This window comes from Taurulus bubalis (genome assembly GCF_910589615.1).
Source record: "Taurulus bubalis genome assembly, chromosome: 10".
Lineage (NCBI taxonomy): Eukaryota > Metazoa > Chordata > Actinopteri > Perciformes > Cottidae > Taurulus > Taurulus bubalis.
Genome location: NC_136598.1, coordinates 12,691,185 through 12,718,937, shown reverse-complemented (window position 1 = coordinate 12,718,937; position 27,753 = coordinate 12,691,185). Strand labels below are relative to the sequence as shown.

At 41.8% G+C, this 27,753-nt stretch overlaps 1 protein-coding gene across 1 annotated transcript; it reads right to left on the bottom strand.

Annotated features, from left to right (window-relative positions):
• Window positions 1-108: 108 nt before the first annotated feature.
• On the bottom strand, window positions 109-27,753 carry ccdc9 (coiled-coil domain containing 9; the record flags this gene model as incomplete). Its single annotated transcript, XM_079224513.1, has 17 exons — window positions 27,671-27,753; window positions 26,306-26,351; window positions 26,017-26,121; window positions 24,016-24,165; window positions 20,935-20,998; window positions 20,276-20,781; window positions 19,138-19,221; window positions 18,579-18,743; window positions 18,280-18,461; window positions 17,540-17,601; window positions 15,886-15,930; window positions 11,567-11,714; window positions 10,945-11,068; window positions 9,907-10,408; window positions 9,599-9,796; window positions 8,656-9,020; window positions 109-303 (listed from the first exon to the last, which is right to left on the bottom strand). The coding sequence occupies exons 2-17, from the start codon at window positions 26,306-26,308 to the stop codon at window positions 109-111; spliced, it is 2,898 nt and encodes a 965-aa protein (XP_079080639.1). The 5' UTR covers window positions 26,309-26,351; window positions 27,671-27,753.

Genomic DNA, 27,753 nt, shown 5'->3' with positions numbered 1-27,753 from the left:
TCCTCTGCGGAGTGTCGCGTGTTCATTTGAGTCCGGACAGCAGAGCCAGATGCGGCCCCCCTCACCTCTGTACCCTTCAGGGCGGTCCGGTCCTCCGGGCCCGGGCGGCTACAGGATGCGGTCTCCACCAGGCAGCAGCACGGGTCCCGCAGCCTGAGCTCTGTGACCCCCCGAGTCCTCCGTGCGCACCAGACAAACTGAACTCAAGGAGGCTGTCTCTGGCATCAGCTGGATGGGACTGCTGTCAGGCTGGCCATGGTTAGAAGGGTGGTTTCCGGTAATGCTTTTCAAAATAAAGTAGAGCTGTAACCGCCAGAACGCCAAAGATGAATTTTTGGTTGTGGAATTAAGTAACGCACATTAATATCCAGAAGGGCTAATTTGACAAACAGTAGCCTACAGGTAGTGTTATGTGTTTGTTTTTTATTCACTACTAGAGAGAGATAATAGGTTTCTGAGCACACTTGCCAAACTTTAACATGTCCATTATACTTTAATCTAAGACTTGCTTAACCAGCAAATACACCTGCATAGTAAAAATGTAGCTACGATTATTTACAATTACCACTTTTTTGTACTTCTACACGGAAGCACATCTTGTATATTTTACTCCACACCATTATTGAAGATTCGGATTAATTAAATCAACAAAATGATGTAACATGTTTAAGACAAAACGGGGATCACCTGAAAGGAGATCCTCCTCTTAGTCTGAAGAAAGCTTCGCCACGCTTCCGGCGCCGCTCGGCGTGCCTCCGTCTCACTTGACGCAGCTTCGGACGAGGAGGGGCTGAAAGTACGCAACACCTAACGATTGGGTCATAGTTTGAGAGAAACGTCCCGCAGCAGAAGGTGGGAGAGATGCGGACTTCAGCCACAAACGATCCCCGCCTCGGGTTCTCCAGGCAACGGGTCGCGAGAGCGCATTAGAGACACATATAAAAAGCTTTCCCTACACACACGAGTCATCGGCTGCAGCAGTGAACATGCATGTGCTGCTGTGCATTGAGTGACGTTAAAGAGCAGCTCTGCCATTCTTCTCGTCCCGCAGCAGCCTGCGAGGTCCAGACGAGGCTCCATACAGAGAGAGACGGCACTCCGGGTATTCAATGTGTGCACAAAGGAGAACGGTTTAAAAACGGTTTCTGTGGAGGAGCAGTGAGGTCATAGAATGCGTTTCAGACGTAGCCATCGGCCTCAAGCAGCCCTAAAGAAAGCCTCCATCCGACACTGAACGTGCTTTCTATTCCGCACAAACTGGTTACCTCAGGTTTAAAAAAAAAAAAAGTGCCTTCTCTGGAGGAAAAGTGATGCAGTGCCCTCTAGGGTGCCTTTCCAGTGGAGAAAATGCAATGAAGTGCACCCTATGGTGCCTTGCATGCTGGTGTCTCTCTCCATGCAGCTGATGCTCTTTTTTTGTTTATTATTTTGCACTTGCTCCTCAGATGGCTCGAGTCTCACGCCTACAGAAGAAATCAGACCAGACTTCAGAAATCAGAGAAATACATTTATTGGCTAAATAAGAGGAACAAAAACAGATAAGCAACGGTGTGCTTTACATTTCATGTGGGTTCAACCATCCTTCTGGCGCATCGCTGACGAGGGACGTGGATTTCATCGATGGCTTTGACAGCGTTTAAAAGCTAGTTTTGGATTCATGCTTGTCCTGATAATCTTTATGAAAACAGCCGCACGCCTCCGTTCCATAAAAGGACAAAACGCTTTTCATTCTTGTAGCAATTTCATGAATCAATCAGGAAGACGTTGTAAAAATGGATGTATATTGAAATATACCCTGCCTTTGATACAATCTGTCATTGAAGCTCAGAAAAACAGACATTGATATGCAAAAAAAATAGTATCTTTTCATAGCTCACAAGCTACATTTCGCACAAAACACCCAACTGTGGAATGTTCGTTTTCCCATTTAAAAACTGTACATATTGCAGTTCCTTTCAATCCAAAAGCATAATTTGTATTCCTCTAATACAGAAAACAAAACAACATTAAAGCAATCCATTAATCCCAGTGTCCGCAGGCATGATTCAAACTTTGCAGGAAACAAAGCACAAACTAAAAGCCCTTAGTCTGCTGAGGTACGAAGGCTTTCATTCCAAAATAAACTCTTCATTACTCAAGTAGTAATTCATGTTACTACACTTTTATTTAAACACTAGTCTGTCTTTCCAAAAAAGCCAGACAATGTCTCTGAAATGCGACTGTTCAAAAATAACTATATTAAAAGATAAAACCAAAACACTCCATTTACCATGATGCCGTTTTGGAATGAGACCATTGATCTTAAAAACAATGAGAGGCAGTGTGTCCCCGAGAGAGAGAGAGAGGCAGTGTGTCCCCGAGAGAGAGAGAGAGATAGAGAGAGAGAGAAAGAGAGAGAGAGAGACACAGAGAGACAGAGACACACAGAGAGAGAGACAGAGAGAGAGACAGAGAGAGAGAGAGAGAGAGAGAGAGACAGAGGGCTTCAGACGAAAATAAACAGATTCCTCTGTACAACTCATGATTCACAAAACGACAGCACAGTCTGTCACGGAAAATATCAAATGTTTTCTGATTGTGACGCACGGTTACATAATTAAAAAACGGCCAACGGACCGTTGCCGAGAAGTACATGATTGGTGTTTTGATAGATCGGAGACGAGGATGAGGTCACGTGGCCTCAAGCAACACACCTGACCTTGAAGTTAATTGGAGCGGAAGCTTCGGCCAAAAGAACGTCATGTCCGATGGCTGAAGTCAGTTATTCTACAGCAGCAGGCCTGCACAGCTGGCTCCGACGTAAAACATGAAATAAAGTACACTTAAAACGTCACGATCTATCTGCAGTGAAGCTCGTGTTAACAGCCGGGCTGAAGGATCTTTAGTGTGTCCAGATGTCTAAAAGAAAAAGAAAAGAGAATAAAATGGAGCCTGTGGGTCTGATATGAAAGAAGAAGAAAAGTACTTCCATGTTTAAGTAATTAAAAGTCACATAATAAAGCCACAGCAGGACAGGCTGGAGGGTGTGGTCCCATCTCTACATTATGACATTGACATCTGATAATCTGCCTCAAGTGATGCCACTTGTCAGCAGTGAAGGTGCATTGTGGGTAATGTTGGCACCATGTTTTGACGAGGAAGAGGGGCGCACAATTAAAAATAATAAAAGACCTTAGTTCTGTTGTAAATCAGTGTCATTCTCTTTGAACATGCATCAGCAGCTGTTTACGCATGTGTCTCGTCAATGCGTCGAAAAGGTTATGAATCTAAAACGTTGAACAACGAAGTGTGAACAACAAGACAGAGGGCGCGCTGAACTAATCGGTTAATCATTGATGTACAACCAAAACCAACAGAAATTAGCCACGTTCTCCGTTCCTGAGAAAGCTGAGCGGTATGCTAAAAAAAAATAATAAAAGATATTGACCTCCAAACTGGTCAGCTGAAAGCCTTTATTGAACCGATATGTCCTGACAAAAGACCACCCGCACATCACCTAAATAAAACACTTCCAATACCTTACCGATGGGTCAGCCAATTTCAGCTTCCAGGCTCAAATTCATAAACTTAAAATCTAAAAACAGGGACGATTTAGCGCGTGCCAGATTCTGTCAGGGTGTAAAAGGGATTATTCTTAAATGATTTTGAAGTGAAAACATATCTATGCGTGGACCAAATTGGATCCAGCTTAATTTTCCCAGTGCAGAAAAACCTCAACACCCCAGAGTGAGAACATTTCAAGATAAAAAAAATTAAAATAAAACAGTCAATGATGCGAGATTTCACTCTTCACATCTTTAAAACATGGCGGAGGCCCAGAGGTGATCGGACCCACTGATCCAAAAGAAACAGCTGAGTGAGAGCGCCAGGCCAGCGATGCAGTCCCTCCTCCTTGTGACGATGGCAGGCTTTTTTCTTCCTCATTTCTTTAGATGTGTGGTGGCCACTGATCCTGTGATGAGTAGTGTGATGCTCTTCATCATCTCCTCCTTCCATCCGCGGCAGAAATGAGTCCTTCTGTCCCCAGCAGCTTCAGCCTGTTGATACAAACATTGTGCTTAATGTTGTTATCCAAAGCACATCACGCTAACCATGAAGCGTGCACATTTCTAGAGTGAGCGGCCCCGGGGGTGAGAGTCCTCACTGTGACTCGAGCAGCATTATTAACAGCGCTCTGCCCATTCAGCTCCTCTGATGAAATAACTACAAGCACTGAGGAATGCCTCATAATCAATACTGGATCATACAGCTGCAAAATAAAGTATGTATACCAACACGTTCCTGATATTTAAGTCACAACTAGCATTTTGATCACTTATATAAATATTACAAAATAAATAAAATAAACTTGTTCCATTTAAAACGATGCCCTTTCAAGTTAATACTTGATACTATTTTAAACATAATCCTGTACAAGACTGTAGAAGAAAACTGCGTCTCAGTGAAATCTAAATATATGATACGGTAAGAAGAACATGGAGCTGAATAAAAAGTATACAACGTCCCCAGTTTGTCTTGTTTTTGTTGAACGCTGTTCCTCGTCTATCTTTCTATGGTCTCAATCCAAAATTATACAAGCAAAAATGTATTTGTTGCTTTCCTTTTCTAAAATGTCAGGTTTTTCCTTCGACTGTTGGTCGGACAAAAACAAAACTCCACCTCTTGGGTTCTGGGAAATTGGGCTCGCATACAGTGAGCAGCTAGCTAACTTAGCTTAGGGGGATGCAGCGCACCGGGATGCGTTCAACGTTGATAAAATGTCATCTTTAAAAGGGAGGGTTTGGATGTTTTTAGGTGGGCTTGTATGAGAGTCTTATCCATAGCCAGGTAACAGTCGGCACGGCCCCCAGTTCAGGGAAACAGCCACTATGGGGCAGCCGCAAAACATATGTTAGACACCTTCAAAAATATATACATTTGTAATATTTTTGCCCCTTTACCTTGCCGTCAGCCCTTTCAGACGTGGAACTGAAGCCATTTCTATCGTCTCTTCAAAAGCCACAAGACTCCATTTAAGATTATCTTTTAGGGTCTCTTAGGGTCTAAAATCTGATTATAGCACAGTATTGGACATGACTTCCAATACTTTCTATTGATACAATAAACTACACTAAATAATGGTCCAGTGAAAGTGCACCTAAAAGTACCCTGTATGTATTTTCGGATTAAAGTTCCTGGAGGATTTCATCTTTTTTTTTTTATACATTCGCCCAATTTGCACCAATTCTGCATTTGTTTTCTGAATTTGAACACTGACTAAAAGATCACTGGAACGGTCTGTGCTGTTTAATAGGGCTGTTAGCTGGTACTTGAGTGTCCGATACCCCACTGTGGAGCCTCACAACCATCCCAAGATTTAATTCAATCAGACTTCAAGCAGTCTCCGTTATGTCTGCCCGATCGTCTGTTCAGCGGGCAGTCGCTCATTTCCTCTGAAAAGCCTTTTAAAAAACATAATTGTGCTTCTAATTTCCCTGGTTTCCTGATCTCCACCCGACACCAACACGCACGATAATACTGCCACACAATTAGTGCAACAAACAAGTGTGTGTGTGTGTGTGTGTGTGTGTGTGTGTGACACAAAACACAAACCATGCCCGCATGAGCTCATCGGACTTCTGCTACTTATGAGTCATAGGAAGAATTGTAAATGTAATCAGTGGCTTTTGCCTCAAAGAACAAAAGAAGACAATCAAAAACCATCAAATCCAAACAGCATTTTTGGCCTTAAAGAACTATCTAATGATTGATTATCAAATAAACTGAGGATTAAATTGACTAATTTGTTTCAGCTGCTTGCTACAGCAGCTTTTATAAAGAGTCTTGGATGACTTTGTTTTTGTCTGACGTGAATGCACCGATTGGTCCTTTAACAACCTAAATTATATTGCTGGTCACTCACTCCTTCACTATTCAGGGTTAAATTAGTCTTCCGGCTCTCTTTAAAGGAATATTATGCTTGTTTTATGTATGTCCAACCAGTCGATGGTAAATGTCGTCAATTAAAGCCATAAATTCCTTATTGGACATCCGCATGAAAAAAAAAAAAGGTGCAGAACTATCCCTTTAATGAAGCCATGTAGCAACAATGTGTCATTTTAAATTCTCAAGTTTAGGATGACTGGGGTCATTTTTTAAGTGTAAGAAAAAAGTGATTCAGTCCTTCCCCTTCTTTCCATTTCTGATGTTTTTACTCACATGATGTCTCAGCACATCATATTCCAACTTCTGAGTTTTCACACTTTGGCGAGTTTACATTTGGAACAAGTTGATCAAAAATAATGTGTTTTCTAAAACTTAGCCATTAGCCAAAGCGATAACACCACTAATGACAGGACTTAGTCATCTAGCTTGTGGTTTATTCACTTAGCTCCCTTTTAAACCGCTGTGTGCAGAAACAGAAGACGGCCGGATAGCAGGAATGATTCTAACCAGGGTGAGTGGTTCCTATTCCCGCTCAACATGTACACACTAATGAATCATGGGGTGCAGCACCAGGAGCATTTCCAGTGAAGCGGCTGATTCTACTGTATCAATCTAAATAACAATAAGGCAACAATGAGTTTGCATAGATCTAGAACAACTTTAGTTTTTTTTTTTTAAAGGTTGTGTCTGGGCTTTTTCCTAAAAAAGTTTAATTTAAGGATATTGATTGAAAATAAAAAAAACAATAAAAGCACAAACATACTTTCAGCCAACAGTGCCATTAAAATGGTCTGAAGCTGTGCAGGGAAACCAGTTGAAAAGGACACATTCCGACAGGAAGGGTGAGAACTGGCCCATAAGGAGCTCAGCAGGAAGCAGATTGGGGGTTTTCATTCATGGCAACCGGAACTGGTGGTACTGCTGGTGAGACTGGCCACGCAGACTGGGAAAAGCCTTCAGAGTCTCCCATCGCTGTGTGCTATCAGAAATGAGCAGTTACATCAAAGCCCAATGTACAATTGTAAGTATAAACCAAACAGAGGCAGTGTTTTATCGAGAGTCTCAGAATCACTTCTCCTTTAAGAGATATTCAAGAAGCTTCCTACGCCAACTTTCAGCAACAGGACAGTTGACTTTGAAGAGCGAGTGAGACGTTGTACGATATTCAGAGCTGCAAAAGCAGAAATGATGATGACGTTTTCCAGACAGCTGCGGTTCAAAATATGAATATATTATTATTGTTACTATTAGCATATTACGTTATATACTTACTAAAGATCATATATTAAAAATTGCTATTTAGAAATACAGCATTAACAGACTGAAAGTGAACACTTCGTCAAAATTATCTTTTAATAAGCTTATTGTCATCATGCATTCCCTTAACAGCTCTCCTCTCACAAAACATATCGGCATGAAAGCTCTCATAAATATTGCATAAGATAAGAGTGACTTCCTGAGTTAAAGTCCCAGTGGAATGAAAAATAAACATTGCCAGTTTTAATCCTGTGTCCTTGTTTTAAGTGTTCATTTATTTCTCCTGATATGCCAAATATTAGTATGTTGTTTTTACAACAAATCCCTGTCTTTGCTTCTGTAAAGCGGTTTAACTATCTAACCACCAGGTTATGTAAAACCACAAGTCACTGCTGGTGGGTTGTAGTGGCTTAAAGAGTAATATGAAGAGATGTGTGTTCCAAAACAATGTGGCCTTGACGTTTGATAAGTACAGTCGGGATTTGTGTGTAGAGCTCCAATTTAGCTCTGCTAAAATACATGTTGTCATCCATGTTGGCCGAGGCATCACCCTCGCAATCTGTGCACCATCTTCAATCCAGATTTACTTGAGACCTTCCAACGGCAGCTCTTTCCAGTTCACTCCTCGAGTCTTAAACAGAACAGGTATACTTCCTGAGATCGTTGCTCAAGACCTGGATGCAGTCGTAGATTTAATTTATGGGTTTGCCATTTTTGAAAGGTAATTTGGTAATTTGGTAATTTGGTTTGTTTGGTAGGGCAGTTTAGTTTGAGACATCTGGTTCCCAAGATGCCATGACCGTTCAGAAAACAGGCTCACTTTTTACTTTGATACCTATTTTTCCTCTCGGCTGTGACAAATTTGTCATTTGATTTACAAACTCATTTTAGCACTGAAGGAGCGAGGAAGAGAGGCGTTACAGCCAGGTTTGATCAGGCACGCGGCATTCGGCGATGCAAGTATGTCACCACAGCCACAAAAAGATGAAAAACAAAAATGTTTTACATGAGGAGGAAGATGAAAACTTGAGGAGGAAGAATATGGGCGATATACACAGGTAGTAGGAGGTGGATTTAGTACTAGTACAGTCCATCACAGTAGGAGCAGGAAGACTAGGAGGAAGACTAAGGAGGAAGACTAGGAGGAAGACTAGGAGGAAGACTAAGGAGGAAGACTAAGGAGGAGTTTCAAACAAGAAGTGGGGTCTCGATTGGTTGGTGGAGGCCCATGTCATATCCAAAAAAACAGGCAAAATGCTGGGTGAGTGTATAAATATATCTTTGGATTTGTCATGCTCTCGCCCAAATTTATTTAGATGTGGAAGGAAAAAAGAAGAAGAAAGAAAGGGAAGCTGGGTAAGCGGGAGAACCGCAACAAGGAAAACGAAGATATAGAACAACACATGAAAACAATTAAAAAATAAGACAGAGCAAAGTGCGAGAGGGCATTAGAAGTTTTTTACAGGACGGCACAGTCTCAAAGTCCCTGATATGAACCGCACCTGAGGATGGCAGCGGCTCCGATGACGCCGGCTCTGAGGATGTTGGTTCCGAGGACGGCGGATCCGAGGACGGCGGTTCCGAAGACGGCGGATCCGAGGACGGCGGTTCCGAGGACGGCGGATCCGAGGACGGCGGATCCGAGGACTCCGGTTCCGAGGATTCCGAGGACTCTGACTCCGAGTACTCCGACTCCGAGGACTCAACTTCCCTTGCTGTCCGAGCAACGCCGGTCCCAGAAGCTGTCGTGTTGTCATCTTCCTCTCCTTCTGGTTCAGAAGAGGAGCTATCGTCAACCTCCGGGGCGGCTGGAGAGGGAGGGGTGTCCAGTTGGTCCTCTGCCAAAGAGAAAAAGGTGACAACATTTTAGATAGTGATCTATTTCATTGATCTCTCTTAAATGTTTTCTTGACCCTCAAATAACACTTGATCAACCAATTTGGTCGAGACAGATATCTCAGCAGCTATTGATTGGATGGATTGCCTTGAGATTTTATTCAGACGTCCATGGTGACCGGACGACGGATCCAACCGACTCTGGTTACAGAGCAACATGCTAATTCATTTAAAGTCTTTGTGCTGGTTTCCACCTGATAACCCTCTTATGTCTCTGCTGCATGCTTGCTGCTGAGCAGAAAGTGTACAGGGACTTTTTTCAGCTCCTTCTATGGAAACAGCTTCCTGTTGAGGCCCAAAACGCTATGAGAGCAGTAAGAGTGAGCCAGAGCAACGTTCTGGACAGCGTAACAATGAGCTGTTGATACATTGTTATTCTAAATATGTAGATCATATCATCAGTGTGTTGGCATTTAAATCTGCCACGGTACAGCCTCAGAGAGCTAGCAGGACTGTAGACTTGGTTTGTTATTTTCGATTTTTATTACTCTAGGTTTCTATTATTTTAGGTTTCTATTACCTTGTGATGCAGCAACAGGTGTATCTTGGTCCATCACGGCATCCTCGCTGACCTCAGAGAGGGCGGGGCAAGAAGCCTCAGGTGGGACGGGGTCTGATGGCGGTACAGCGGGGGAGTCTGCAGGGACGGACTCTGGTTCTGACACCAGCACAGTCTGCTTGGCTTTAGTGTTTGGTGAGGCAGAGGAGACGTCTATGGCTGAACATGAAAGGGATTAAGAGTAAGAGAGAAGAAAAAGTTAAGATAAGAAACAAGAAGTCAAGCAGAGAAAATACAGAGATAGAGACAACTGGGTTTAAGTATTCTACCCGTATCTTCTTTCTGTGACTCAGCAGATTCATTGGAGCTGACAGCTTGGCTCTCCTTATCCTCCTCTTCCTCCTTCTTCTTCTGGGGTGGGCTGGCCTCCACGCTGGGGGGTTTCAGTGGGCTCTCACCTTCCATGCTGCTGCGGGGCGACAGCATCTCCATCTCCTCCCCCCAGTCTGACACAGGCTGGTGGCTCTCCAGGGGGAGGAAGGGGCTGAGGGGCTTGCCTCCCTCTGGGGACTCCTGGACCGCTGCCGGGGGCGGGATGTGGATCTTCGGCCTGGGAGGCCTCTGATCTTTGGGGCTTCCTGCGGACGGCGGTCGAGAACGAGGTGGGGGAGATGTAGGGGAGTTGTCTTTGCTCTTGGCTGGCTTCTCCTTCCCGGTGTCTTTCTTTTCGTCGCCCCTGGAGTCGTGTTCCAAGTCGCTCCCTTCATCGTCTTCTCCTTCGCTGGCATCCTCCCATTCTTCGTCGTCATCTTCTCCGTTCTTTGGGTCCGCCTGAGAAAAGATTTAAAAGAAGAGGTTTTTGAAGTAATTGAAAAGAGTTTGCGATCTAAAAACCTGCAACAAGAGTTTTTGTTCACTTGGCGGCAGCAAATTGAGCTGTTGATTTGGGGAACCTGTTTGCATACACGTTGGTAATTTTCACAATCACCATTTAAATCACTCCTTTGTTGAGCTTTTAGGTTTGGTCTCTACCAACGATCTAGCCAAGTAGCGGCTATGTTTACCAGCTAGTTTGTTTGTTGCAGAGAGCAGTACAGTGGGCTTTAACATCATCAGAGCTGAAAGACACTGAAACATCCCATAGAGGTACGGGGAACTGCAGAGTTGGGTGATAATTCCGACACATTTAAAACGTCTGGTATGAAAATTATGAATTTTCAATTATCTAAAGCACTTATTTAATGAAATAATGCCGCAGCTTCCACTTTTTCAGGATTATTTTCCGTTCTAAATGAAAAGTATATCAATCAGTCTCGTTCCCTGGCCGGGTCTGACTCCAGCATGCGTCACAGATGAAGCCCCTCTACCTTCTGTGCTGCGGGAGGTTTGGCCTTTTCCTCCTTCTCCTTCTTTTTAGTCTTCTCCTCTCTCTTCATCTTGTCCTCCTTCTCCCCCTCTTCCTTTTCTCCTTCCCAGCGGTTATCATGCATGCTGTAAAAAGACATCAACGTTGGAAGCAGCAAACTCACAAATAACGACAAACTAAGAAAGATGTCAAGTCAATGCATTTTACAGAGTAAACAAACTGGTTCCCTCGCCAACATCCAGAATCTCTATTCCTGTAACCCGAAATTGTACTTAGGTAAAAGTAGCAATACTACAGTGTGAAAGTTCTGCATTTAGAACTTTACTTGAGAAGTAAAAGGTAACAACATAAAAATAACGTACCAAAGTAAAGTACCAAATTGTGCAAAATGGCCGAATATATAATCAAATGTATTATATTACTGGATCATAAATATGAAAGCGTTATGTGTTCATCCCTTTAATTTAACTAATCTAACTTTGTTACTATATAAACTGGTGGGTTGCTTAACTTGTAATATGATATCAAAGGTGAGGAGTGATAAAGCAACGCCTTCAACATCCCATCAGTTCTCCAGTAGACTTGTTCATGAACAGACTGTGATGCCGTTTGTGTGGACTTACCTGTAGCTCGGTTTCTGTCCTCGGCCCCTTCCTCCTCCTCCTCCTCCTCCTCCTCCTCCCCCTCCTCGGTCACCTCGCTGCCCCGGGCTTCTGCCCTGGGACAGGAAGTCCCCAAATGTCGAAACTTTCGGAGGCCGCTTACTGTCGTCTGGAGTGAAAAAGAAAAAGAAGAAATTGATGACGAGTGTAAATCATATCGTTTTGGGATACTTTATCTAAAAAGGTCAGGTGAATCTGAGAGGAGAGGGACTGAAAGATGGGAAAATAAATGGTGGCCGTGTGGGGTCAGAGTGGGAATACGGAAAGGGAGTTATTAAAAAGGCAGGAACCACAATTCATGATTCAGTGAGTCAATAAAATGACATCATGCCAATTTATATTTAATTTAAAATAAATTCTAATTTCAGATTATGTTGAACTGTAAATCCGAGAGTCTAGGGCAGGGGTCTGCAACCTTTCGTATCCAAAGAGCCATACTGCCCTTTTTTCCACAAAAAAAAAAAGTGTCTGGAGCCGCAAAAGCTATTTGATATCACAGCTTATAATATGACTATATATAAAACTTTATATGTACAAAAAACTATAGTTTGTTGTATTTATGATATTATAGAAGAAGAATAAAGATTTTTTTGGACATTGTATTGCTATTCTACCTGTTTATAACTATCAAACTCTTATGAAGAGGAGAACAAAAATAGTCATGTGTAGGCTACATTAAGGTCCATTAAAAAGACAACTATGCAGACCATCAGTCCTGTCTATATGTGTGGCTCATGTGGTAGCGTGTTTGTCCTGTAATCACAAGGTAGCAGGTTTGATACCTGTCCTCCTCACGTGAGGTTCCCATTTTAAAACGCATATCTTTTGCTTCGTTTACACTGAGCGTCCTCACTACGCCGGACTTTTAGAGCACCGCAAACGGAGGAGGACGGATTCGTTTTTACGAGCGGACGCCTCACTGTCACATGAGCTGCCACAGAACTAGCAGCAGTAGTGGAGTTTGGAGACGTGATCCACTTCCTGAAAGTATATCTACTTTGCTCAGTTTGCTGCAGCAGTTGAGAAATCGCTCTTCTGCAGCTTGATACTTTTCATCAGATGCTATGTTTGTTCTGGAAGAGTCTTTCAACATTAAATGTTTTGTTGTTTGCTAACTTCTCACCACATATCGGCAGACAGGTCAGCCTCAAACTACTTTTCTCCGTGACTTTTTTTAATTTTAATTTATCCGTTGATAGTTTAGCGAGGGCGGAGCTCTGAATCACGAGTAGCCACCTGCGGTGGAAGAGGCTTGACAGCGACGTGACAGGATGTGATGCACATTTTAGTTAAAGAAATATTTAAACTTTTATTTTTATTTTCAGTGACCCAATATCACCTCAAACTCCAAGATAAGGAGTTCCCTTGAAAGATTTTCCACTGGGCAAAAAAAGAAGAAGAAGAAAATAAAACCGTGAAACAGGGAGCCGCAACAGAGGGCTAAAGAGCCGCAAGCAAGGCAAAAATGGTCTAGGCAAAAAATATATATAGAAAAATATGAGTTGTGCACTACATTTATGTCACACCAACCCTGTTCTGTATTAAGAGTGGTGTCCTCTAATAACTCTATTTAGGAGAACATATAACTTAATTTAGCCCGTGGGAAATTATTGTGCAGCAGCAGAGTACAAATATAGTAATAGAGTGTGGGTAAAAAACAACTATACACATTAAAGATTATCAATACCATGCAAAAAACAAAGGTTTACGATAAGTCTTTAAGAAATGTAAAGGGAAGACACTACAGGTGAACACAGCACACACTGACTAATAATAATAGAAATCATGCCTTCTTTAATTAAATATGTGCTAATTTGGATACATTTCAGAACAGAAATCTGAAAATTATTGTTTCATTTGGTTTTCATATTAGAATCAAAGGTTTTGACGGATACAGACATATCCAAAATTCTGTCACTCCATAAATCTGAAAATACTATCGACAGCATAGAAAGATATCAAACTGGATGTTGAAGGTGAATAGGGTTTAACCAATGCATATCACCATGAAACGTCCCCAGCTGGTTGCTTAAATTAAGACATTTATTTGTTTACGACAACTTTTCTGTAATAGTATGTTTAAATAAGCAAATTAGCTATTATGTAATGCTAACTTTTGGTGATTTTAGGAGAAATCTACAGACATAAATAGACAAAGTAGTAAAATTATACACCTGAATGTTTCCTCTTCACTAGTCTGAAAGTAGACACGTTACTGAAAAGAAAAATAACCCCAAATCTCCAAATTTTTAAGTGAATGAAAAACGTTTTTGCTTGTAGTGTTTTGTCTTGAAACAAGTATTTGGGCCAACTAAACAAAACGTCTGCTGCAGTCCAAGAGTGGATGTCTTATGTCACATTGGAGAGGACTCTTCTGTGACAGCAGCTGTCCTGCAGTGCCCAACTGCCCCAGAGTCCGCCTGAACTCTGGGACGAGGTCAAATGTCTGTTCAGTAGCTAGAGGGTGATGGACGGCGCAGAGGAGAGCTCACAGATTTAAAAGAGGAAAAGAAGAAGAGCTATCGACTGACTCCCGTTACACTGTGTGTAACAGAGAAAATATTTTAACGCCCCTTTAAAAAAGGACAAACATTACGGTTCTGAAAAATCTGAAAGAACAAAAACATGTGCTGCATTCAAGTGAAGGGCAGCACACGAGAGGATGTAATTTTAACAGGGAAAGTCAAGTATGAGGTTGTAATATTAACAGGGAAAGTCAAGTATACGACATGCTGAGGGTTCAAGTGGTCGTGGAGGTCGACATTGAATGTTGAGAAGAAATGGTTTAAAAGGACGCAAAAAACATCAGGTGTGTAATGGTACATTTTCCACCTAAGAAGCTGTAAATACTACATTACTTAGTGAATTTTATATTACTAAATAAAAAGAGAACGATCCCTCCATCTCTCCCTTCATGTTTGTAGAGGAAAGCGATAGTCGTATGGGAGGGATACGACGGAGAAAGTGACAGTGAAAATGATTGAAAGAGGAAAGTGAAGTAAATAAAGAGAAGACCAAATGAGCGAAATAGAAAAGATGAGCAGTCAATGGAGGGATGAAGCGAAGCAAGGAGGAAGGGAAAGTATAGAAGGGAGACAGATGGAAAGAAAACCAAAGAAGTGTGTAGGAATGAAAACTGTCAGTAAAGGAACATGTGAGAGGAGGAGGGAGGGAGGAGAGGATGGGGGAAGAAATGAGAGAGAAGGTCAGAGAGGAGATGCAGAGAGGGGGAGGAGCTCGATAAAAATAACACAAAAGAAATGAAGGGATCAGTGAGGAGGAAAAACAAAAACAGGATAAAGAGATTCAACAGAGCACCCTGGGGCTGTGAAGAGGACACTCGAGTCGTTACAGAAATTAGTAATGGAGGAGGAAGAAAAAGAGAAGAAAAAAACACAAGCCAAAGCTAGTGCAGGCTTCAATGTGGAGCAGGTGTTATCATCTGTAATGTACTTTTCAGTCAGACACAACAAAATAAAAGAAACCAGGACTGAACAGCCGTTTTTTTCTTTTTTACTTTCTTGCCACATGAAAAGGCAAACATCCCCCTCGAGGTACTTAGAGAAGGCAACAACAAACTAGTTTAAAAACACTGTCACACATACTGATGTGTGTGTGTGTGTTGTGTGTTGTGTGTTGTGTGTGTGTGTGGCCAGAAGCTCTCTAAGTGTTAAAGAGAAGCAGATGTTTACAGATGCTCGCCCCATTCCAAAGCAAAACCCTGAGAAGAACTGTGTCAGTGGTCAAACCTCACTTCAGTTTTTTTGTGACACAAATGGTTCAAATCTAGACCTGTTAAAAGGCAAAAGGCCAGTTTATGTTAATGCGCAGAGTAAAGGATTCAGAGAACTACAGTTAAGACTTTGTAAGAGCTTTAAAAGATTATTACACACCCCTATTAGAAAAAAAATTCAAACATGGGAAGAATATTAGTCAATTAAAAAAAGGATTTACTGTACATATGCATTTAAGTTTAGTCAAATGTTTTGCACGTAACATGTTTGGTTATGTACTTGTAGCACATTAAAACGGCCACTGCTTGATGTTTTTATACTTTTAAAAACTGAAATGAAAAACTATTCAGGTAGTAATTACAAACTAGAAGCTACAATTAATAAACTACGTTGAAAAATTATGAATACAACTTCTCCTTCTTTTACTGACTCACTCTGGTTTGTGAGTTTGGTTTTGGATGCAGCAGTTGTGTTTCAGACAGACACACAAATGGAAACAAAATAAAAAACACACACAATGGACACAGTCCCATGCTGTGGTCTAACCTGAGGCCCTGCCCCGAGGCTCTGTACGAGAGTTACGCCCCCGGGCTGCAGAGAAGACACACAAACACGTTACAGTATGTCTACCACAACCACACACACTTTGTCCATAAGATCAATCAAAGACATAATGATGTAAACATTATTCTTTTTTCTACAAAACCAGAACTAATTATCACTCACAAGGTAACCAGGTGAGACACTGAGATGAGGCGTATCGAGGACGAAGAAAAACCTGGGCCACATAATTTTTTTTACTAAAATGTTGATGATATTATTAATTTCTTCCAATTGTAGAATTGCATTCATGCATTTGAAAATATAAAATTTAAATAAAACTGTCGACACTTCCATAAAAGTATAGTTAAAATAACTTAAAATATTTCTGTTAGCATCTCCCTCTGAAGGCCTTGGTTTTAATATGCATGATCTTCCACATGTCAACCAGTCCAAGGTGACTGGTTGTTTCATGAAAACATGGAGGTGTGCTCTTTAAATCTGCATTCGTGGCACCAAGCAAACAGAAAGGAAGAGCAGCATTAAAGCTGCAAGGCCCTTTGAACAGAGTCTGACTTGTGTCGTAGGATTAGTACGGTCCCACAGTGAATTATTTCATCATCCGGATGACTGCCTGGAATTAAAGACATGCATGAGCAAAAATGATGTCATAATAAAGCTCCCCTGTAAGGACACTGTAAGGAGACGACTTCAGAGTCTCAATGTGCCTCGAGAGCCACTCAACGAACAGATTGGCTGCTAAGTGGCTTGTACGAGTCATTTAGAAGTAGCTGCATTCACCAATGTTCTCGGGTTTTATATTTTCTCTTCGGACAAGTGATCCAGACCGGTTGGAGGAGTTGTGTGCAATCAGTCTGCTGTTATCCAAACCTAACATTTTTTACTAATGGATTACATTTCATCACTACGAGGTTTGAAAAACAAATAAATTACATTTCACAATCATGGTGACATTATCCGGTTTGAAGTATAGGAGAATATCATTCCAAATGTATTCATATCGCCTGACAATATCATTAATCTAAATGGACTATTGATGCTATTGTATAACACAACAGTATTAATTTGAACATCTTAAATTATTGTCCCTCCCCTGATGCAGTCATTGAGACGTTATCATAGGGAACCATTTCTCTTTTACTTCAGTGACAGTACGGGCCTCATTACGGCATGAATCCATTTTAAAATAAACATTTGATTTAATAAAAGGCTGATTTATAATGGTCAGGGCTCTTTGTCACTGAGAGGGACTCGATTGTCGCCATTAAAGGAAAAGTGTGGTCCTTCTGAAAGCTCCTCTCAGATCCGCACGACTGCGACTTAGAAGGTTGATTTGGACTCCGGGGTAATACAGCGAGTATTTACATAATGAGCTTAATCAATGCTCATTTACATAACAGCCTTAATGAGCTGGAGGGAGGGAAGTTGTGTCATGTCCCGCCGTCCACGTCTACGATGCGTCTATGAGACGACGTGTCAGACGAGCGGATACATGCGATGGAGGTGGTGTCATCGTCCCGCCAGCTATTCTGTGACCACGGCAACAGCACACTGGTGTGTGGTGTGTGTGTGTGGTGTGTGTGTGTGGTGTGTGTGTGTGTGTGTGTGTGTGTGTGTGTGTGTGTGTGTGTGGACTTGCCTCTCCTGCTGCCTTGCTCGGGTGTGATGCCCTCTGAGGCCACATATGGGTCCTCCTTGAACCTGTGAAAAAGGCTGCAGGGTTAGAAAAACAAACACGCATCAACCAGTGTCCTCTCGTCACTCCTGTCAGCTGGAATAAAGATGACGACAAACACTTTGTCGTCCTAACCTGCCCTCTGTCCAGAGATGGAGGAAGCATTCAGATCATTTACTTCTTCCTGAACATTTTTCACAAAGCACAATCGTTAAGAGCAGATGTTTGAAGAAGTTAAATTTCTATTTTTGTGACTTTGACTGCATTCTGGGTTTGATAGTCGTCTTGATGAATGACTTTTTAATTTCAAAATCCAGGAAAAAAATCCAATCATTTGCTGGTTAAAGCTTTTCACATGGGATGATTCTCTGATTTTCTTTGTCACATCTGATTATAAGCAATTTGTTTGTTTGTTTCGTACTGTGTGTCAAATAAAACCAGCATTTTGAATACATCATCTTGGGCTTTGGGGAATTTTAGCCTTCTCCTTTTACCATTTTCTGACACTCAAAACAATGAATTAGTAAATCGAGAAAAAGATAACCGGACAGATTAATTGATAATGAAAATAATTGTAAATTGCAGCACTAGATCAAAGGAATCAAGTACACAGAAAATACTAGCAGCTGCTGTTTCAAGCTCCTCCTCCTCAGGAAACATCACACAAATCTGTTCAAACTGAGGTTCAATATCGTCTTCCTCACATGTTCTCCGTCTTCTGTGCGTCCCACTCTCGTTTCCACTGGCCCGTGGCGTTGCGATGGCGCGCTAGTCTCTCCTCGTCAATCTGCTCGCGCTCTTTCTTCCAGCGCAGGTACTCCGCTCTCTCGCGGCCGGTCATGGACATGGTCATGTCCATGGAGCCTTTTGGTCCAGGCCTTCGACTCTACGAAGACAGCAGGTGTTACAAAGTGAGGAAAATATAATAATGCTGCGGTAGAAAGTACAAGACTTGGTGGCTGTTAAAAGCCATAGGACCTTTCCAAAGAACGACATCACTCACAGTCCACTCTTTCTCCAGTTCGGCTCTTGTCTTCACGTTATCAAAGTCCAGCCCTCCCCAGTTTCGTACATGTCTCCTGCTGCCCTCTTTGCGGTCGATGTCTGGCGCAGGGCCTGAACGTCTCGGGTCGTCCAGAAAGTTACGAATTGGCTTGTCTCCATCCGACTAAGGAGAAGATTCATTCATGTAAAGCGCTGCCACATTTGACGTGTCCTCCATGTTCATTTTGACCAAGTAAAGCCACAAAAATAAAGCCTATAGGAATTCAGGAGATAATAAATCTGGGAGCACTTTATTAAATCATGGATGAATCATATTTCCCTTTCATTTTAATAAAGGATTTTAATGATTTTTGTTCAGACTGCCAGCATTGTTTTTTTATTTGAGAGGAAATATGAGCGTTTTAAATTGATCAATAAAGCTGAAATCTGAGTCTGAGAATACAGGAGCCAGGAATCTTGCATAGTTTTGAAGAAAAATAAAATCAAAGCACAACAGATCAATACCATCTGATGAGCTAAAACACTATAAAATAATCTGTAAACATTGACTGTCATACCCGCTGTCCTCGCTCATACTCTGCTATTTTCTCCATCTCTTCATTCATCTTCTCAATGTTCTGTCGCCTCTTCTCCTCCCATTCCTGTACAAAAAACAACAACACAGGGCTGCGTCATTAGTGACAGATCAAGATTCCTTATTTTACAACTACAAGACGTTAAGATTGGCACGCAGACCGAAAACAGAAAGGATTTAACAACCTGGGAAAGTTCACAGCTGCAAAAAGTTTGTCTTTTGTATAAAACTAACTGAAAAAGTAATATATATATATATATATATATATATATATATAAAAACAAAACTTTGTTCAGGTTCCAAAGTAAGTCATCAGAAATGTGCACCGGACGACTTTGCATTGAGGTAGTAGGGAGACATTTTGCAGGATGATCCTGTGTTTTTTAGCCAGAGCCACCAGTGTTGACACCAGGCGTCAACCTCCAAGTGTCTTAAACTTGCATTGTTTCAAATGGCCCACAGGGGCCTCCTCTGGTTGTAAAAAGAAGTCAGATATATACAAAATATACTTCTCTCTTGATTCATTCCCTCAGTAAACATTGTAAACATGAGTTACATGTCTCAATCTCTAGTTGCAAGTCTTCTTTAATACAGTATGATGTTCATTTCATAAAATGATGGTCCATTTAGAGTCAAACAGACCATAAAGTGTGGTATGCTTTAGTGCACCTTGTGATTGACAGGTTGTTACTGTTACCAGAGCTACACACTGTCTCTATGTCAGTCCAAATATGGTCACTTCCGTTCACTGATTGGAAAAAAACAAGATGGCAGCGCTAAAAATGACGAACTCAAGGCTTCAAAACGACCAATAGGTGACGTCACGATGACTACATCCACGTGTCATGGTGGACACCAACACCGCACTGCCAGCCTGGCTCCATTCAAATAAATGACGACTAGTTCTTTTTCTTTTTTATACACGTCTAAATGCACTGAGGTCATAACGAACCACTTTCTGATGAAACAGGATTCCAAAATCCTTCAATAAAAAAAATAAAAAACAAGTGTACCAGAAGACGAACATGAAAATGATAATTCTGCTCTCCTGCAGTTTCACGGTTACTTCATATCAATCAATTAAGTTTAGTCGCTTTAAGAATAGTAGTTCATCCACTCACCTTGGATTTCCTGTCCGTGCCACCTGGTGTCCCTACACCTCCTCCTTCTTCTTCTTCTTCTCCTCCTCCTCCACCTCCACCTCCACCTCCTCTCCTTCCTCCTCCTCCTCCTCTGCGTCCTCCTGACTCCCCAGGTTCTCCATCTTTGGGTGTCCGAGGCTCCCATTCTCTTCTCTCCTGGCGGCCTCCTCCTTCTTCTCCTCCTCCTCCTCCTCCTCCTCCTTCTCCACCACCTTCTCTTCCTCCTCCTCCTCCTCTTCCTCTTCTTCCTCCTCCTCCTCCTCTGCGTCCCGGTCCTCCTGACTCCCCAGGTTCTCCATCTTTGGGTGTTCGAGGCACCCATTCTCTTCTCTCCTGGCGACCTCCTCCTCCTCCTCCTCCTCCTCCTCCTCCTCTCTGAACTCCCCGACCCATTCGCCCCGACCCTGTCCTCCTGGGGGGGCTGTGGCCATCACTTGGCCCTCCCCGGTTGCTGTCATTCGGCCAACGGCCCCCATCGTTCGGCCCTCCTCGGTGGCCGGCATTATTAGGCCACCGGCCGCCGTCGTTCGGGCCCCCTCGGTGGCCGCCATCGGCATCATTCGGGCTCCCACGGTGACCGCCATCGTTCGGGCTCCCGCGGTGACCGCCATCGTTCGGGCTCCCGCGGTGACCTTCACTCTCCTCTGATGTCTTCCGGCCGCGGGGCGTTCCAGGTTTCCAGTCGTTCACAACTCTCTTGTCCTGCAGGAAACACAAAGTAATTACAGCATGGACAGTTGGTTTAAGTTACTGAGAATCATATTTTGGTAATTTCAGTCAGTATGGGGAGCAGGGTTAACATGGCAGTCAGGAACTTCAGGGGTCATTTAAAAAAAAAAAATTGCCTTGTCAGAAGATGATTAGGATAGCTTGGTTTCGGTCTCTTAAACCAATCATATTGTAAATTACTATAATTCATCTGTGCACACGACGATCAAATTCTATTCTAAAAATGGTATTTGGCAGGCGGTAAATCTCTGAGTTCTAAAGATTGTCAAATGGAGTGGGGAAAAAGTATTGCCTGACTTTAACACTTGTACTTAATTTAAACACACGCAGTCTCCTCAATCTGAAGAATTGCTATATAAGAGGTACAAAAGACTAATCGGGGCTATGGATTATGCAAAACTACAAAATGATGAACTCGGAGAGAAAACGGCAACGACTGTTCATCAGTTTTTTAAGGAGCTCTTTAAACTCGGGGATGTTTGACAGATGCCACCCTGTTGCCCGTCAGACCCATCTTTGTCTTGTAACCTTTGCAGGTTGAACTCCAGGGGCTCTGTAGTCATCGGACACATTTTTTGAGTCAATTTAGAGCTCAGCAGGAGCCGGACGGCTCCGTTACACCACAGTCCATCTCTTGGACCTGAGCTGCAGCAAGCTAAGAGTTTGAATCGCTACCTTGACCTTCCTCATTCAACCGTATGTTAAAACAGTTATTTGAAAAGCAGCATCTTATTTTTCATAGCTCTCATGGTGTTGTTTTTGGCCACAGCAAACAGCTCTTTTCTAAACCCACTGCTCACACAGTAAGGGCGTTTAGATCTATAGTTAATTTGCTCTGGTCTGAATCAGGTGGCAACCTCCGGTTCTGCCGATTCTGTTTTCTTGATATAATTTTTCAGAATGTGCAAGAAGCGTTATGTGAAGCCAAAAATCACTTCAGCTGCTCTTCTCCTCCACACTTTAAAAAGGAAGACTTTTAGGGAATTTGACGTGGTCCGTTTGTGTTCATATGGTAATGCTGGTACATTATGATGCGTTCAAATACTTTGCAGTACATGATACCAGATGTAAAGGACTGAACTCAATTACATACAGAACACGAAGAGTTGGATAAACCGATTACAGGACATAATCTGCTGTTACAACATTATGTTGCTATAACAGGTGCAATCGTCTCGGCTCTGTTTTAAGACAGAAACGTTTGCCAAATCAAAGTGAGGATGAGCAGAGATCAGTGGGTTGCTCACCAATAGAGGTGCACACACAAAACTGATGAAAACAATCCTCTCTTCAACTCTCCTATGCTAACTTGTAGTATTTTCAGTCTACGTCATGTTTTCATTTTGTGCCAACCGCATGATTGTTTTTAAAGCCATTTTTCCAGACTGTATTTTTACTACATACAGTAGAGAATGGATAGTTACGTGAATAATATTGCTGGTTTTATTGGGCCATTACAGGCAAAGTGGCAAATTATTCAGCAGGACTACTTCATGGCAAAACTGAATGTATAGGATGTTTTAGCCTCAACGTGATGTGCATTTAAATCACTAGATTAACCAACAAGACATGCACATCTGTTCACCTTTTCTCCAAATGTAGAATTAATTAATTCAGCACCCAGAACTAATATCAAGATGTACACATACTGGGATGGAACAGGATCACTGTACATTACCACTAAATACACAATGACGCTTAAAGCTGCATTTGAATTAAGTTTTTCATCCTGACAGGTTTACTGACTTTTACGTCACTGCAGCTCAGAACAACGTTTACAACAAGCTGGATGAGTCTGTTGGAGCACTTTTTTGCAACAGACTCAAGGACAGACACAGGAGCTCATTCCTGCCCACTGCAGTAAGACTTTACAATAAATCACCTTTGGGCCAAATCAATCACTCAACTATTACACTGTTATACTGTTGTTTGGCAACATCTTTGCACTACTGTTTTATTTGTTTTGTTAGTTAATTAATATTATTATTGTATTCTATTTTTTGTATGTATTGTGCATTTTTTATTGCTTACCTGTATACAAATGCTGCTGTAGCGAAAAGACTTCCCCATGCGGGATTAATAAAGTAACTATCTATCTATCTATAAGGCAACTTGGTGATTAATAATAACTGGAAATATAAACTAAAGCGTTGATTGTCTTTTCGAAAAAAAGAAGAAAAAAATCCACTATTCGTTCATATTTCCACATTATATAAAAGAAATTAAAATGTCTGTTAGATTCTTCTCTCTGTATTGGCAGCAATTATATTGACCTGCATCAAACTATACAAAAAATACTAATAATTCTTATTCTGTTATCATATTGATTGTAGTTCACCTTGTTGAATATCCCCTTGAGTTTATTACGGATACATCTAATTTTATATTAGGTAATTTATTCATGGCTTTTATGATGTTATATATATATATATATATATATATATATATATATATATATATATATATATATATATATATATATACGTATATATATATATACATATATATATACGTATATATATATATACATATATATATACGTATATATATATATATATATATATATATATATATATATATATATATATATATATATATATATATATATATATATATTAGTGTATATTATATTCACTTTCTGCACTTTTATGCAACACCAGCAGTGGGCAGAGGGCAGATGCAGGGCACGATGGGTAGACTGGCAGGCGTGTGGTTGGTAACCTGATAAACACGGTAATGAGCATCTGTCAGGTTATAAACTGAGTCTTCTGTCTGCAGGATCATCATGAACCAGATAAAGATGTTTTCTTTTCTGCACCCAAGTAAACAACATAAAAAATGATGTAAAGACACGTCATGGTGCTTCTACAACTGATCTGTCAGGTGACTGTATAATGTCCCAGTTTTAGTGGATGAGTGAGTGCCTCTGTGTAATTATGACTAAAAACTGCCATGATTTAAAAAAGAAGAAGATCCACATCACGACTTACCCCCGTCGGCTTAGAAAGGTCGACTGTGACAGTGAAGTTCTCTTTCTCCGTCTTCCTCCTGTCCATCTCAGGCTCATGCGGCCGGGGCTTCCTGGGTGTTGTCACGGCGATGCCATCCTGCTCTGCCTTCTTCTTGTCTTCTTCTATTTCCTGTTGGGATCAGGTGACCGAATGTGTGAGTTGAAACTACAGCCGGTCCCAAATCTAAACTCTGGAATAACTCATATTTTAGATTTCTATTTAAGTTGAATCGGCCGTGTCGCTCTAAAGTCGGCGTTTGATTTGACATGAATCAGCGTACATATTGTATCATTACAGGACAGTAACATGTTCAGGGGGCATTTTTATTTTGTATATTCATTGAAAAACAATTCCATGAAGACCAGCATTATGTATTCACTGTATACATTAGTATGTAATGTGGACTCGGGACACAATGTTGGAGGTCCCACTTTGCTGCTTTCAAACCACAAACTTGATATAATGTCAGGTAGAAGAAATGAGAGTTGCTATATAAAGTAATAACAAGGTTGCAAAAACCAGTGCTCCCCAAATAAATACAAAATCTGTATTGCTCTCTGTGTGGAACTTACTGTGACTGAAGGATGGCAGCGAGATTTCTACACATTTTTAATGACACTGGTAAAGAAGAATCGTTCTATAGTGAAAAAAGAAGTCCGGTGGTTGTCACGCGGCAAAGTGCTGGCCCGTGTGTATGAGCTGCGGGAGGAACTTAAAATGTTTTTGGCTGATGAGAGGTCTGATGATGCAAAGTTGCTCAGCAGTGATGAGTGGTGTGCAAGGCTGGCATACATGGCAGATATATTTCAGCACCTGAATGAACTGAACACACGGATGCAAGGCCGACATGAAAACCTGCTCACAAGCACAGACAAAATAAATGGATTCCATTCGAAAGTGCACCTCTGGCAACAACATATTGAAAGTGCCAAACTGGACATGTTCCCCCTCACCCAGAAAAGGCAAGGATATGTCAACACTGCTGCATTGTGTGAAATAATAGGAAGACACTTAAAAACTGTTGAGGAGAAGTTGTCATTTTATTTCCCCTCAACCTCCACTGACTGCCTTGACTGGGTTAGGGACCCATATAGCTCAGCAACACCTTTGGGAAAGGACATGACTTTGCACGAGCAGGAGGAACTAACTGAACTGAGACAAGACCGTGGCTTAAAGCTGAGCTTTGCTGATCTACCTTTGGACAGTTTTTGGTAGACAGTTGCCAAGGAGTTCCCCATTCTGGCAAACAGAGCAATTCCCACATTGCTCCCATTTTCCACAACATATTTGTGTGAGATGAGCTTTTCAAGCATGGCGCTATAAAAACAAAAAACAGAGAGAGACTGAGAGCAGTTGAAGAAGAGCTTTGTGTGTCCGTTCTTCAGTTCCTGCCAGGATATCAGCGATGTGTTCATCCAAACAGGCTCAGGTTTCACACTGAGTCATTTTGTATTTTGTAGTCCTTGTCTTGTGTGTCCTCTGTGTTTCCTGCACTTCCTGCCTCTGTGATTGTCCTTGATTGTTCCTGATTGTTCCCTGCTGTGTCCAATCACCTGCCCCTCCCCAGTGTATTTAAACCCAGTTTGTCACCTGCCTCAGTGTGGGATTGTACTGCGTTTTGGGCTGTCTGGTTCCGCCTCTGTGAGTAAGATTGTCCACCTTTATGTTTAGATATAGTGTTTTTTGGAAGCCTTTCCTCTTTTGTTGAAATAAATTTACTTTTTCAACTGTTGCTCTGGCATTTGGGTCCTCTCCTTAACCACCACAATTTAAGAGACTTAAATCGTCATCATATATGCTGTATTATGCTACAATGTGACTTTTGTAACTTTTTTGGTTGTTGTGTCGCGGGCTTTTTTATTGTAAGAAATGTGCCGCGGCTCAAAAGGTTAAAAAAAAACACTGCTGTAGTCGTACCACAAACTTGATGGGTTGAAACAAAAGACCAATTTTGTGTTTGTGTGTGAAAGTACTCCGTACCTGGTACCTCTTGACCAGTGCTTCATTCTTCTTCCTCAGGGCTTCGATTCGTCTGTCCAACTCGGCGTCCTTCTCCTCCTTGGTCTTGAGATCCACCGCTGAAGACTAGCACACAGATGAGGAGGCTTAGGAGAGCAATGCAATGAGGAGCAGGCCAGTCTGTCCTTCCTTATTCTTATTTAATACACATTATGTAAACATGGCTGTGTGCTAACTTTGGCATCTTCCTGCCTGTATGAACAGAGCCTACAAAATTATATTCAAAGTCTTTTACTTCTCTCTTACTCACCATAGCTGCCTCGTCTTCATACACGGGCGGCCGACTGCTTTTTCTCCTGTGGTGAGGAAGATAAGGAGGATGAAGATGACGCTGCAGTGTGATCAACCAGTCCAGTAGTTACTTGTGATGTATAAAGCAGCCCCCGCTGCCCAAAAAGTGTTTTGCTTATTGTTCACTTGGCTGTTTGAGCTTCAACATGCAGAGTTTGAGACGAGAAGCCTGCTGAAGGAGGAAGCTTTATCTCACCATAAACCTGAGTTCCAGGCTTGTGACCTGCAGTTTAAAAGACAATCATGTGTGACTCTAACTTGAAGCCTCCAGTGCCTGTTCAGAGAATCCTCTTTTCAGAGAGACAGCTTGTTTCTAGTTGGTCAACTTTTGAAATAGCCAATGTTTGCATTTTCTGTTTTTTTTTTTTTTTTTTAAAAAGGAGAGTACATGTTAATGTTAATGTTGGGCTAATTTATTTTGAGAAATTATTACACAACTACATATTGCTATTAGTATTCACATTTTTACTGTCACTTTACCCTGACATACCAGTAACTTTTGCTACTTCATGTGATTGTTGTTTACAAAATAGTGCATTCATGTATTTATATAGCTATATTTAACATCTGCATTATTTTGCGTCTTAGGTTCTCATGTTTTACTAGTGTGATCTTCTTGTCATATAGATTTATTTGAACATTGTTAGACGGAGTCTGAAATTCACCAACATATTTGTTGGATATGTGACCCGTGTTGTCGGCCACGGATGCGCGTTTGCTGAGTTTTGTGGTGTTTTTTTTCTTCGTCTTTAGATGGCACTAATCATGATGTATTCTGTACAATGTCAATAAAACTATTTACATTTTAACAAAATATGATGATAGCAACCCACAGATGACTCAATAAATGTCGGCCCCTCTTGGCTCCAGTCTTAAGGGTCCACGAGGTCTCCTCCCTCCTTTCTTTGTGACGTGACTGATCAATGCTACAGCTAATCACAGGTGAGGTTACAGCCGTGTGTGTGTGTAACACAGGAACCCAAATTAATAAATCCTTCATGCGTCGTTTCCAAAGCTTCCGTAAGCGTATTAGAGCTGCAGCAGACAGAATATAAGTTAGTCTCAACGAGCACCCGCGACTCGCAACACGCGGACGGCCCGCGACGTTGAACCCTCGCCGTCCTCTTAAAAACAGTTGTTTTAATCACATTTGTTTGACTCTGCTGTGAAGTAACGCAGGCACACTGAGCCATGTCTTCTCCACGTCTGCTACGGTGCAAAGCGCCGAAAACCCCCGCGAGGGAAACACGCCACGCGACCGACGCACAACAAAATCGCCAAATAAACACATACATGCGTTTGAGCCCCACTTTGTTTGTGTTACCTGTATTAGGTGGAGTAGTAACGACTGTAAAGAGCAATGTTTGGACTCGTTGCTCTTTGCCAATTCCTGCGCCTCAATGTGTC